The sequence below is a fragment of the Ambystoma mexicanum genome, chromosome 13 (genome assembly GCF_040938575.1).
Source record: "Ambystoma mexicanum isolate Mex_15411 chromosome 13, UKY_AmexF1_1, whole genome shotgun sequence".
Lineage (NCBI taxonomy): Eukaryota > Metazoa > Chordata > Amphibia > Caudata > Ambystomatidae > Ambystoma > Ambystoma mexicanum.
The window spans coordinates 733070309-733085009 of record NC_090938.1 but is presented as its reverse complement, the minus strand read 5'-3'; the positions used below and the strand labels follow the sequence as shown (position 1 = coordinate 733085009).

General features: G+C 44.6%; 1 protein-coding gene across 1 annotated transcript in view; it reads left to right on the top strand.

The window, feature by feature from the left end:
- ATF6B (activating transcription factor 6 beta) overlaps window positions 1–14701 on the top strand; it is a 240442-nt gene that overhangs the window by 71524 nt on the left and 154217 nt on the right. The window contains exons 2-3 of the mRNA XM_069634975.1: window positions 12385–12461; window positions 13288–13369. Coding sequence (XP_069491076.1) covers window positions 12385–12461; window positions 13288–13369 — 159 coding nt within the window. The remainder of the gene's footprint in view (window positions 1–12384; window positions 12462–13287; window positions 13370–14701) is intronic.

Sequence of the window (14701 nt, the reverse complement as noted above, 5' to 3'; positions counted from 1 at the left end):
AGCATCCCACCTGCTCTCCGGAGAGGATGTTTCCTAGAAACAAGATCGTGAGTACCCTTTCTTCATTCTTGCAGCAAGTCAAAGAAGAAACAGTTGGTCACCAAAAACCGATTGGCCTAATCAAGAGGGATGGTTTGATGTTTAAGGGACACCAGCTGTGGATACCTTCTAAGGAACTTCAGAACAAGGTCCTTTCGTGGTGCCATGATCACGAAACAGCCGGACACAGGGGGCAAAGTAGCACTCTGGAGCTAGTCCAAAGGACTTTCTACTGGCCCCATTTTATTAAGGATGTCAGGCGATTCGTTCAGACCTGCAACATTTGTAAACAAAGTAAATGTTGTACTCAAAAACCGGTGGGCCTCTTGCAACAAGAAGTACCTACTCATCCCTGGAGCCATATTTCAACCGACTTTATTGTGAATCTACCGCTCTCACAAGGCTGTTCCTGTATCCTTGTTACTATAGACTCTTTCACCAAAATGGCTCATTTTTCACCACTCTCGGGCCTGCCCACTGCAGAAGCCATGGCTCAGGTTTTCGTCAGGGACATTTTTCGTCTTCATGGTCTCCCAGACAAGATTGTGTCGGACCGCTGGAGCCAATTTGTGTCCCGGTTCTGGAAGTCTTTATGTAAAAATCTAGGCATCGAGAGGGCTTTGTCATGAAGTTACCACCCGCAGACGAACGGGAAAACAGAGAGGTTAAATTCTACTCTGGAACAATATCTGCGGGCTTACATTAATGCTGAACAAGATAATTGGGTGGCTTTGCTGCCCACAGCCGAGTTTGCATATAATAATTCCACACATTCGGCCATTAAGATGTTGCCTTTCTTCTGTTCCTATGGTTATCACCCTCGTTCTATAATCCCTCGCTCGCCTGTCCATTTCTCACTGCCACACGTGGAAGATGTGTTGTCTTGGCTGAAGGAAGCCCAGAGAACAGCTTCACTGAGCTTATCTGAGAGTCTCTGGGGGTACAAACAACAAGCTGATAGGCACCGTCGGGATGTCCCCGATTGGAAGGTGGGCTCCAAGGTGTGGCTTTCCACCAAATTCCTCCCACGCTGGTCTCGCCCATCCAAACTATCTCCACGGTTCGTGGGCCCCTTTTCCATCGCAGCCAGAATAAACCCTGTGACCTTTCGCCTTAACCTACCTCCTTCCTTGAAGCGGGTTCACCCTGTTTTTCATGCCTCCTTATTGAGGAGTGCGGATAATTCCCGGGTTGCCCGTACCTCCCCTGTTCCTGTACCCGGGAACATTAACGAGGAATATGAGGTCTCAAGTATTCGTGATTCCAGGTATAGCAGGGGTCGCTTAGAATACCTTGTCCATTGGAAGGGTTACTCCAGTGCTGAAGATTCCTGGGAGCCTGTTTCTCATATCCACGCCCCCATCCTCCTCCGGAGGTTTCATAGAGGGCATCCAGGGAAGCCCGGGGGTTCTCAGTATGGGGGGGGGGGCATACGGTCATGCGCCGCGTTCCTTCCTGGCGTCTCTGGCCAAGGACCCGGGTTTATCATAGCAGAGCGCATAGCGCGGTCTAGTCTTTTCCCTTGGCTCATGCTTCCTATTTAGGCCCCGCCTTCTTTCAGCGCTTCGCGTTGCAACCCTTTCCGTCAGCTGTTCTCCTCGCTGCCGCTGTTGTGTATTTTCTCCTTCTCTCTAGTTCTGCTCTGCCTTCTCGTCTGTTTTTCGCTCTTTTGTACTCTGCTTCCCTTCCCCCTGCCGTGCCCCCTCAGCGCCTTTCCCAGTTTTGCTTACCTCTTACCTCTCCCGGTCGGCTTCGCATCCTGTAGCCTGCATTTTGTTTCGAGCTACTTCCCACGGAGCTCAGCTTCCATCAGGACTCCGGTGCCTTTAGCAGGGGTTTTTTCTGCCGCTTGCGGCTTTTTCCCCTAGTTGTCCCTCCCGGGACCGGAGTCCCAGCAGGGTGCCTTTACCTGGCCTCTGCTGTGGCTTCGTCTCGTGGGAGACGCGGTCGACCTACAAAGAGAGGAAAAGACTACTGGACCCGAAGATCCATCAGTCCAGACTGGAGCGACCACACAGGTGAGGAGGAGGGGGAGGAAGAGACGAATACTAGAGGTGCCATCGACTCGAAGTCTGACAATCCTCTCAATTCCAATTCCAACCGTGGTACCGGCCTTGACTCCAGCAAAGGAGAAAGCCAAGTGGTTCATCACAGCCGGTGAATCGAGTGGAGAGCCGATGAGAACTTGGCTGTGGTGAATGAAAGTCGCAAAGTGGCAAACGGAAAAAGTTCAAAGAACTGTAGAACTGTGAAAGTGTAAAGGGGAGACCAGCTGCAGAGGGGGACCAGCACCACGTGGGTGCTGCTCCAAGAAACTCTGGTTGATCCCCCACCTGAGTAAAAACTACAGATCCAGAAGGCCGTAGGAGAGCTGCGAAGTTGGCTCAAAGTGGACATACAGGAGGTCAACCAAAATCCCTGTATCGTTGAAAGCCTACGAACTTGAGAAAGCAAAGGACGTCAATCCTGCAAACCATTATGAATTTGAAGTTGGCAAGAGTGAACCCGACCGAGGGATGCTGACGAGAAGGGGGCGAGTCTAGAGTCCCAAGGGACAGTGTGTTGACAAAGGTGAACCCAGCCGAGGGATGTCAATTAGAAATGTTTCACGAAGACATTAAGATTTATAATTGAGGCTAAAAGTAAAGTGGGGTCAGCGCCCGGAAGAGGGGGACCCAGGGGTGAAGAATCCTCACCCAAAGCAAAACCAGGAAACAAACTTTTATTTTGTTGAAGGAACTTTGTTTTGTTGTTGCCTTCGAGGGGCCTGATGTATTCAAGAGAAACAAGACTTGGCCATCGACGGTCCTGATAGCTAGCTGCAAGTGGAACTGTCGACTCGTGCTGAATGTACTGTGCTCCAAGATAATATCTTATCCCATGCTCAAAACATGGGGAAGGGAGATCCAAGCTGCTGCATCCTGACATGTTATTTGTGGACACTTCTTTCTTTTCTTGAAAACCATCCCACACCCTTTTTGTATTAGTTGTAAGGTTTGGCAATAGGTTTCTTAGTATAGGCCCTTTTTTTATTTGACACAAAGCCCCTAGGACTGCCTTATTTTAATTTGATGGTTTGAGGACAGGAGGCGGTATGAGAAGGATCAGCAATAGAGGAAACCCGGTCGGACAACATTTTTTAGAACAAGACCAACAGGAATGGGATCCAGATCAGCGAGTAATGACTCGCAGTATGAAGACATTGTGGTGAATTTATCCGATTATGAATTAACCCCAGATGAAACACAGGCTTTGAATAAAGGCCTAGGGTTTGTGACTACCAACATACATAACCAATTTAAATTCCGAGAGGAGTTCTCGGACTTTATGAGAAAGATCCATTTAAAGCAATTTTTTGATGATAAAATTGATAATAGTGAACTAGATAGTGGTCTGCATAGGAAATATGACTTCTGCCCCCCAACACAAACACAAACGGCCGAAGCCAGAGTTTTTGAAAGCAGGGTGATGCAAGAAGTCGCTATGCTGGAAGAAAAAACTAAAAAAGAGAAAACGTTCTACAATTGTACCCGGACAGAGAAAGCCACCCTGAAGACATTGCTATTTAATGATTCCATCATTATCCGAAAAGCGGATAAAGGTGGGGCCACGGTGGTTTTGAATAGGAAAGATTATGTAGGTGAATGTATGAACCAACTAGGTGATAATAACAACTATCTAAAACTAGAAGGAAATCCAACACAAAAACTTGAAAGATTGATTCAACAGAAAGTGACAAAAGCAGAAGAAAGAAGATGGATAACAAAAAAAGAGGCGGCTTTCCTAACAGTGGATAAACCAAGGATTCCACAATTCTACATACTCCCAAAAATACATAAATCCCTGATTAGACCACCAGGGAGACCAATAGTGTCGGGGTGCGATTCAATCTTGGAGCCATTATCCAAATTTGTTGACCATTTTATGCAACCAATGGTCAGGGAAATGACTTCTTTTGTGAAAGATACCACACAGATCATAAAAGACATTGAAGGCAGACCATTTGATAATACCACCGAAATTTTGATGAGTCTAGATGTGATAGCCCTCTATACGAACATACCACAGAGAGCATCACTTGAAGTGTTGGAAGAAAGACTACTGAGAGAAACAATAAACACTAACACCCCAGTATCCTTCATCATGTGGTGTGCTGAAATGGCACTGACGGAAAGTTACTTTCATTTTAATGGTTGTTTTTACAAACAAATACAGGGCACAGCCATGGGTGCTACATTGGCACCGAGCATTGCAAATCTCTATATGGAGGCCTTTGAAATACACTGCATCTACAATGATACCAATCCATATAAAAAGAACATATTGTTATGGAAAAGGTATATAGATGATGTACTGATCATTTGGAGAGGAGAAGAAAATGTTGCAAGTATGTTTTTCGATTGGATTAACTTACAAAACCAACACCTAAAGTTCACTGTAAACTCAAGTAAGGTAGAGATCAATTATCTCGATGTCACTATCAAAGTGGACCCACAGAAGGGAGAACTTTATGTAAAACCTTATAAAGAATCTACTGATCGCAATGCCCTGTTACATTATACAAGTTTTCACCCAATCCACACACGCGATAACCTACCTTTCGGTCAGTTTCTACGGCTAAAAAAGAACAGCACTAACAATGCATACTATAGAGAGGGAGCTCAGGAACTGAGAACTAATTTACATAAAAGAGGTTACCCGAAAAAGCTGACAAGAATGGCCATGAAGCGAGCAGATAACATTAACAGGGAGGCAATCCTCGAACAAAATTCTAGAGAGAAAAATAAAGAAAACCTAGTGTTTGTTAACACCTACAGCAATCTCTCGAATAGAATTCAGAAAATTATCCATTGTAATTGGGGTATCCTGGAAAAAGGGAAAGTACCATTACAAAGACCACTGATGGCATTTCGAAAGAGCAGGACAATAAAAGATCAGATCATGCGAAATGACATCACTAAACAGAGTAAACCACAACCAACTCTAACAGAAACATGGGGGATGCGAGCACCAGAGGGACACTATCCGTGTGGATCCTGTGCTTGTTGTCAACAAACTAAAATAACCATGGAAATAGACTTAGGTCTTAAAAGTCCATGGAAACAAAAAGTTCTGACAAATTGCAATTCTTGTTTCGTTGTCTATGTGATCTGGTGCCCCTGTAAAAAGCTATATATAGGGAAGACGGAAAGAAAAATCAAAATCCGTATCACAGAACACAAAAGCTGCATAAAAAATAAAGTGCATTCTGCCCCTCTAGTTGGACATTTTATAGAGATGATACACAAACCGGAAGATTTGAAATGGTCAATTGTTTATCTAGTGAGGCCAACGAATGACATAAATCTTGACAGAAGGAAGTTAGCCCAAAAAGAAAAAGAACTGATTTTTCTAACTAAAAGTACAGAATTAGGCTTGAATGAGAAAACAGAATGACAACCCACTCGTTTCCAGACGAAGACATAGGATCAGGCAAGTAGTTCGAGGTATAACTGATTAAACAACATCATGTTGATGACTTCGTAAAAAATGGCTGAAACTAGTTATGTATAATAATTCCATTATGGATACGCTAATTTGTATCCAAAAACCACGTTGAAATGGATGGTTCAGTTTTAGACTAATAATTTACTAAAATCTATAAACTATGTGGACAAATAACATTTGGATTAACATATAAGCATGAGAAGCCTGTGAGGAGATCACGACAGACTCAGGTGTCTGTTCGCGCGGTGTTCCGCGGGGTCGCATCGTGCAGGTCTGGTCAAGTGGCAGAGTCATCAAGTAGGCCTACTGGGGGCCGAAGGCAGGATATGACAATTTGGGAATAAATACAAAAGGGAGTTAACGGCGTTGCGCCTTAGAATCACGTGACAATGAGGTCACATGGCAGGTCGTACATAATAAAAAGAGATGATGGACAACATAAAGGAAAGTAGTTGAAAAACGAAGAGAGAAAGAGACGCCATCGGCGGGGCAAACAGTGGATGTGCTAAAGAGGATCCAAATTTCGAGCTCTGGAAAGAGCAAGACGAAAAAAGAGAATACAACGGTAAGAGTGGGCCAATGAATAGAGCAAGTTAAATTGTACTAAATGACTCGAATACTTAAAAATTAAAAAATTAAATACCGTGCCCGTTGTGTTTTTCCATTTTAGAAAAACACATGTGGATGACCTCCATCACGAGCAATGTTGAAATACTTGATCCGGTCCAGCAAGCAATAATATGCACTGCGGGAACAGCTAATCATTATCAAGACCAGTGACCGGATGTACACAATAACTAGGTCAGTATGATAAGTATGGTAACAACTTGATCCATGTGACAGTAACCACAGATAAAAATGGGTACAATATCAGATTGTTAACAATTAAATTTTCCTGAGTAGGGGCAGATTTAATTGGTCCCTGAGAGGTAGAAGCTGTTGAACATTCCCTTCGAGACATCAGACTTTTCTGGCAAAGTGGACACAGAATTTGAGGGTAAAAAGTAATTACAATTGATTATTTGCATGGAGCAAGCCATAAGTATAGACATTGTCAATTGATTGACCTTATAAAGGAGGATATAGGATTTATCAATTAGTGATTACTCATGTGAACCCTGCACTCAGCAAGATAGACAGATGATGTCAGAATAGATGTGGAGAAAGAGTTAATAGTAACAACTTCTCCTTTTTGCCGCTACTAAATGCAGAATGTTGTACGTATTAAAAATGTCAACCTGGATATGTTCGAGCATTAATATTCGACTATCCCACACTTGCCTCCCATAGCTATCCGCCTGATGGTTGGACTTTAAGAAAAGACGAAAGGGACCTCATTGACAGTTGATCCCAGAGAAATCACCAACAAGAAGACAAACATAATTGTACATGTCAATGGAATGTGGTAGAATTTTTTACCCCTGAAGAATTTCCTTGTGAATAGCGTGAAAGTGTGAAAGGAATGAAACATGTCGGGTACGGTATGAATGCAGTATGAAAGTGAGCATAGGTGAATGAATACAAAGTAAAAGTTTTATGGACTGGGATTTACTCCTCTATGAAAGAGGTGATTAAACTACAGATCCTAATGATATTATCATCTTTCTAAAGTGTTTAATAATTGAATACTACAGGATATTGAATGTGCATAGCTTAATTGAGATTTATTGAAAAATTGTTTGTCTAAAAATTACTTGAGAAAGTTTGCAAAAAATATTTTTTATATTTGTAGATGTGATAAAGTAAAAAAATGTAACTGATGAAATGCTATTAAAAAAATAACTATTTTTGATATAAATTGGTGTAGTACATGAGAATTTATCAACTATTAATCATATATATAAAAAGGAATAACCACGAAAGGATTTGGGGAAGCAAGCGACCCGGTGAACATAGTGTATTGTGAAACAAAAGTTTTGGTAGAGGGCTGGTCACAAGTGGTCGTTAAAAATGACCTCTGGTCTCTCTAAGTTAGTTGCGACGCTTGCTACCATCTTAGATTTAGGTTTTGATTCAACATTTTTCCAACATGCATACAGTTTAGTAAACACCCTTGTACTGTGATCACTTATGTCTGTCTTTACTGTTGCCACCATTAGTTCCTTACACAAGGGAGGAACAGAGACGTGCTCTGTGAGGCAGGAGTGATCCCTATGTGAGCGGTTAAGACCCATAACACCCCCATTTTCCTCAATGGAACAGCCAAGGTCATAATGTTCTGTTAAAGCATCTGTACTGCTGGGTTTCCAGAAAAAACATCACCAAATGCATAAAGCGTTCCGTCTGTGAGCTGGCACAAAAAACACTTGCAAGGCATGCAAACTGGCTGATGGAGGAAACATTCCCAAAGGCCCCAGACAACTTGACATGGATATCATTATTGACCTGCTCTCAGTCAATCAGAATTCTTAGAGTGCAGTCAATAACTACTGGTAATGACTGCTTTGAGAACATTCTGTCTTCAGAATCAGACCAGGATAGAACAATGCAATTTTCGAGATGTTTTTTTTTCCCCCAACAAGACACTCCCTCTCTGGAAAGACCTTTTTTTTTTGCTGCAACAGCCTTTTTAACACAACAAAGAGAAAGCTAAAACTTTGGGAAATGTTTTCACTTTCTTATGGAGAAACCCTTTACTCTTACATGTCACCTAATGCACGCTCATCTTAAACCTGTTCCGGTCAAACCAAGGTCCAATAAAATATGTACTTTATGAAGACACCATGTTATTTAAGGATTGCAAAATACACCCACATTCAGTTTACAAACTCAGTCTATTTACCTTGCTCCTTCACCATCAAAACTCCAAAACATGTATTGCAACGACCCCCATGTGCTAGTAGCCTTACGGACCCCGGGAGGGGACATTATCACTTGGGACAATGACCCTTCCCGAAAGTATCGCTCATGCCAAGACTTAATGGCGCGTCTATAAGGCACGACGATAGAGCATTCAAAGTTTTAGGGCTGGGTTCAGACCGGTTGCCACGCTGAGCAGACTCTAGTCATCCAGTGTGCACCACATCACCGAACTCCCGGCAGCCCAAGAGCGACACAGGAAGAGGTTTGCATACCAGATACTTTGCATCGATAATGGTTTCCTGTGGTTGGAGCGAGATCATTCTCGACCGGCTTCAAAAAGGATTGCTTCATTAAACACTGAACGCGCAGAGGGCGGGGGTGGTGGGTGGGGAGGGAAATATTATCCTGGTACATAGCTGGGTGCCCCGGAAGTGGAATCACCTCAATACACAATGCAAGCTGTTCGCACGCTCCTCTTTTCACGCATTTTCTAAATGATGCAGCACAAACTCCATAGTTACCAACATGATCCATTCCATTCTGTAGGTGCTCATCCAGTCTTGGTTTTCCTTTGCATTCTGGGACTTGTAGTGTGAGTTTTATAATGGGAAAAGTGAAAACTACAAGTCCCAGAATGCAAAGAAAGTCTTCGCTCGTTACCCACCTTCGCTTTTGTGCGATTAAACTGATTAGCCATGGGTTTGTTTAGAATCGGCGAATGTTCAAGCGCACAAACCCCATCTTCAAATCCAGTTACACGGACAAGGTTTTTAAGTAAACTGGAGATTTTTTTTCATATTTCTCACGCAGGGGAATCGAAATCCCGGTGTGGCTGTAAAGAAAATCTACAGCACTGAAAATGAGAAGATGAGGGGAATAGAGTGGAGGGTAAACTGGAGGTGCAGTGCGCCAGAGTACACCTAAGGAATCCATCAGTCTCCACTACAAGATGCAGAGGTGCCTCTCTGGAAACATCCCTAGAATGGAGATATAGTGTCTGAACCATGTACCCATCTTGGTTCTCGGCAACCTTCTTTCTACCTAAAAGGATTTGGCGAGCAGCTCCCGTGTGGTGGCTGTTTAAATGTTCCTTTCGATGGTTGTTTTTTCGATGTGTTTTTAATGAAAATGTTTCGATGGAAATCCCATCGAAAAATGTCTTGTTTTTGGGGGGCTTCCCCCTCAAACCTCCCATATTGTTTTTTTTTTTTTATTATTCCCGACCCTCCAACCGTTTATATACCATTTTCCACCCCGCTATATTTATTGAGGGTTTTTTTCAATGCCTCACTCGGGCCTGCACTGCTAATTTACACGAGCAGCGAAGGCTGAAAAGCCACCATCTTCTCTTTGATGGCATAGGAGGCCTTGGGGGACAGTCAGGGGTGATGAGTCAGGGTTTCATACAACTAGACGTGGTTCAAGCCACGCAGATCAATCCCGTGGTAAAGGCACATTTCCCTAAGCCTTCCTCCCAACCTAGAATATTGGGGGTGAGGGGCAGGGGGCAGTGAGCACTAGGCCAGATTCTCAAAACATTTTTTGGCGCAAGGGAGGTGGTGAGCTCGCTGGTTGTCCAACTCCAGGCCTCGAGGGCCGGGATCCTGATGGGTTTTCGGGATAGCCCTCCTTAATATTCATGAGGAAAAATGTGCATACATTTAGAATCATTGTCATGAATATTAATGACAGGTATCCTGAAAAGCCGACAAAGAATCCGGCCCTCGAGGCCTGGATTTTAACAACCCTGCCGGCATCTTCTCACTTGCCCCCAAAAAAGGAGCAGCCCAATTCTCAGGGGGCTTCTGATCAGATGCCCTCTCTACCCCCCCTTGCGCAAATAAAGCGGTGCGTCTCTGCATGCCTGCGCCTGTTGGGAACAGGCCCAGAGTGCCAATCGTGGCAGGCGCATTTCTGACACGGTCATGGTTGCTTTGTTTTTGAGGCGTGGCAGCTGCTACCCTTGCATTGCCATCCCCCATACATGCATGCATGCCATGCTGAATATTGCCTTTGAAGGGCATGGGTGCTGGGTCCCCGTCATTCATTAGTAATGTGCAATGTGTCCAAGGCGTCCGGGCACTGTCCAGCCCCCCTAAAATGTTAAGGTCACCTTTGACAGTAAGGTAACCAGCATCTTTCAGCCATGAGCGAAAATGAGGGCCGAGGGGGGCGGTGAGCGCATCCGCTGCACATTTTGCAGTTGTGCTCATTTTTGAAAATGTGGCTTTGGCCACGCTTCAACAGTTACCGTCGTGATGGTTAGGGGGTACATGTACCAGGACACCTGCATCTTGGCTGCCTCTTTAGGTGGGAGCTGCCACGTATTCCTTCTCTTGAGCCTCCAGAAAATCCCTTCTGTTCACTTCAGTTCATTTAAACAAATCCCCTCCATTACACTCTAATGACCCCCTGCTCCCCCTTTGTGCGCACTCTTTGGAGAAACGGTTCGGGAAAGACTGAGACATTTGAAGGGTGGGGTCTCAAGTGCCATTGAACTGTACTAGCCTGTTAAAAAAGGGAGCAGTGGCCGAAACCGGTTAAGAACGTTTTCAACTATTCTGCTTTCTTCATGTATACCTCGTTGTGAGTTTAGTGCTCTATTGCAAGGTGAAAAATGCAACCTACTTTGTAATTGGTCGTTTATAACGAGCATAATAGCCAGAGGTTTCTAAGCACGGACCCGGGAATCGAACCCGTGTTGCTCTGGATCGTCTTGTTTCCCAGACGAGCGCATCGCCCCTGAGCTATCCTCGAGACTTTCATTCAGATCGTAGGTGGGGCCTCGTTGGGGGTACGAGTTTTGGGCCTTAAGATGGAGGATGTACCTTCACCATCCAGCTTACCACTAAGAATCCTCAGAATTCCCACAGTGGAATTCGGCTTACAGGAATTCTGAAAACATTCCCTGTGGAGTCCTATGGACTCCAACAACGTAGACTAATACCACTGTACCACCGCTCTTGATTCTGTAGTAAGTTCACAGGTCCAAGTGGCACTAACAGTTACCAATTTTGGTGGTAAATCGCCGGATGTATTGCTAATTTACCACCAAACACGTAATGAGGCCCACTTTAAAGCTTCCAGGTCCTGTTGCCCTTCCTGCAGGTGTGACGCAATGTAAGGTCCTGAGAAGAAGCAGGTTAGACTGTATGTGGCAAACGCTGCTTTCAAGGCGAGGTCGTGTTCACGCTCGCGACCATCCCTTTTGATAATTCCAATTTCCAACACTGTTTTCGTTTTTACTAAGGAAAGCGTGGAAATCTTCTGGTATGGGGGAAGTTCGGTTGAGGTATTTGGCAGTCGTGTAGCGCACATGTGCCACTAATGTGGCTTCGTAGCGCTGCTTGCCTGCCCGGATGGTTGCAGGTCGGAACCTGATGCCTATGTTCTGCAATAGAATTGTCCACAAATGTACACATTGAAGTGACTGTAAACCATTTGTCATTGAGACATTGTAATCTTCTCCACGATTGACGATTTGTGTATACATTTGTGTATTATTGTGGAGTCAGTCTTTTTATATTGTTTTTATATTGTCTTCAACATGAATTTTAGTGTTTTATGTGTGATTTGTATAATAAAATTCAAAATATTTTTTTAAAATTAAATCATAATTATTGAGTTCAGATTCATATTTGTCAGTATAGGCTGAAACACTGTAGTATCCTTCCTTTTGTACACACCACACCATGTTTCATTGCATTATATTGCAGTATTGTTCATTACTTCTCTTGGAGTTGTTTCTGTTGCACTGCAAAGCACGGCTCCCACGCTCGCGCCTCTAGACATGCACTCTTTGCACCCATCATTGAATGGTCTCATCTGGGAAAATCTGGCAGCCCGTGATGCACTCCTGCAGTAGCCTTGCCTGGATTACATGGTGGCAATATCGGCGCAGTGGGTTTAATTTGCAATTGTGCTGAGGTTCCATCATCTCAAATCTTCTCCTTGACGATCTGTACCATGTTGCGGGATGTTGGCACTGTGATCGGACTCTGCATTGATTATAGGTTCCCCAGTTAGTAACCCCTTTTCTCCCCCGCCTCTTTTCAGATGCCAGCATATACAACTACATGGAGACTGGAGAGGAGCACGGCGACCTCTTCCGCTGCTTCGATGTGGACCCTCTGGTAACATTTCTCACCCATGCCCTCCCTCTCTCCCCACCCTGTGCAGGGCCTGCTAGGGTCCGCCTCTTGTATTTATGTGGGAAGAGGAGACCATGTCCTACTGCACTGGCAGTACATATTTTGACTGGATGCCTCACTTAAATGTCTGTCCAGTGAGTGTACTCTGGGAGATGGGCACCGTGATCTGTGAAAGGGTCACCAGGGTCTGCATGAGGGGCAGAATGATCATTGGGAGGGGCGCAGTGATGCGAGAGGTTGGTTATCTACCTCTGTATGGAGTGTTTTTGGGCACACAATGATGCCAGTGTGGAGGCCGTGATGTTTCAGCATAAGCAGGGTACCATGGGACGTAGCGCGTGGTGAGGAGCCAGACTGCACGCACGACCACTGTGGGACAATTGTACTTGGGAGGCGCTATCAAGGTGAGAATTGGAAGAGAATCGGCAGAGCTTCTCGTTTCAGCCCAGAATGTTCTCAATCTCCCCTTTCTTAACATCCTTTGAGGGATGATAGCCCCTGCCCAACCCTGGCCTCGCGTTCTCAAGTATAGGCTTCTTGGTAGCTGGAGCAGGAGGAAGCAGTGTTTGGCAGTGTGCTGGTGAGGGATAGTAAGCTTCCTTTCTATCCCTCGTTCCTTACCTCCTACCATAACTTCTTCTGACCGTACTTCCTTCTTTACTTCTCTCCTTCCTTGGCTTTTTCCTAGATTGCTCACCCGCTTCCCTCTTAGTAACCCCCTCCTCCCCTCCCTTTTCTTTCTGTTGGTCTCTTCCCCTCACTATTCCTAGGTGGTCACTTACCTTTCTTTTCTCTTGTCTCCATGCAGTTTGACAGCGCCATGGAGCTGGGGCTGGACTCTGGCCCTCACAGCTACGCGTGGAACCACCTCAGTGTGGATGACTTTCCAGGTACGTACGTGGCTTCACCATCGCAGTCAAGGTCTGTATGATCATTCTCACAGGGCCTTCCATTGGCCCTCACAAGCATGCACAAGTGTTCAATGTGGGACGATGGGTGGGGGCTCTTAAACATAGGCTAAGGCTTAGTGGAATGGACCTGACATTGCTTGATTTCCTTTAGCTGTTAAAGCAACACATAGAAACTTTATATGGGATCACACGTGGGTTAAGGTTGCACACACAGCAAAAATAGGAGTAAATGACCAGGAGTCGATCATAGTTTTTGCTTGTTTGATTTTGAAGGAAAAAAAAATTGTACGTAAATCAGTCTCTCCTAGTCCAAAATATGGAGCATAGCTAGAAATGCTTCACCAATTCCCCGTGGCGGGATTTCCAAGAACCCATTGGAATTGACTTTGATTCTTTTGACAAAATCAAATGTAGATCGATTCTTGCATCGACCAATGTTTGCCTTCCTTCCTTTCCACTGATCAGTGGACATTGGTGCACCATGAAGCAATCACAAATCGGTAGGGGAGCACGGCCTGAGGGATGCTGGTCTCGTGTCATTTAACAACATTAACATTGCTCATTTCCCTGCAAGGATTAGAAAGACAGCCCGGAAGCCATTTGACATACGGTCATCGGATCCCCTGTGGGGAAACCGAAATGGGGAAATGCAGTACACATTCCACTGCTTGCCTCAGTGATAAGTAGCATAGGGACACACAAACCCCAGCTTGTCCAAGCTGTTATTTATCCTTTAAGGATTTATCAACATTTGCTGTTCAGGTGAGCGAACCCAGATTGGATTTCTAGTAAGTATTGCAGGTAGCCTGGGAAGCTTGAGCCTCTAAATGAATGGATCTGGCATTTTGTTGGAAGTTCTCTTTCTCTGGCCAAACTCAACCACGTTGACTCAGGAACGTTGTTGTTTTAATTGTTAGCGAAGTAGTCAGGTCCTGAAGAAGCCCACTCTAAAGGCATTATCTTGGGCGCCTGTTTTAGTGCGAAACACGGGTGGGCCGTTCTAGATCTCTTGAGTCCTTATTGAAGTCATTGTCTGCTCTAGCTCTCTAAATTGCTATGCAATGAGTTGCTGGTCACTTTCCCTTGGGGGGACTATTAGATTGTCAGGATTGTGGCGAAGGCTTTCAGCTTATCTCTTGGGAGGTTAGACATGCCCCATTGCTTGGGTTTAGTGTTCTTTCCAACATACTATATGAAAGTAACTGATTTTTATTATCTCAAAATCAGAAGTGCAATGTGTTACGTTTGTACAAAACCTACATAGACTTGGTGTTCTCTTATTCACCAGCGCACTGAGCGTTCCATATCTTT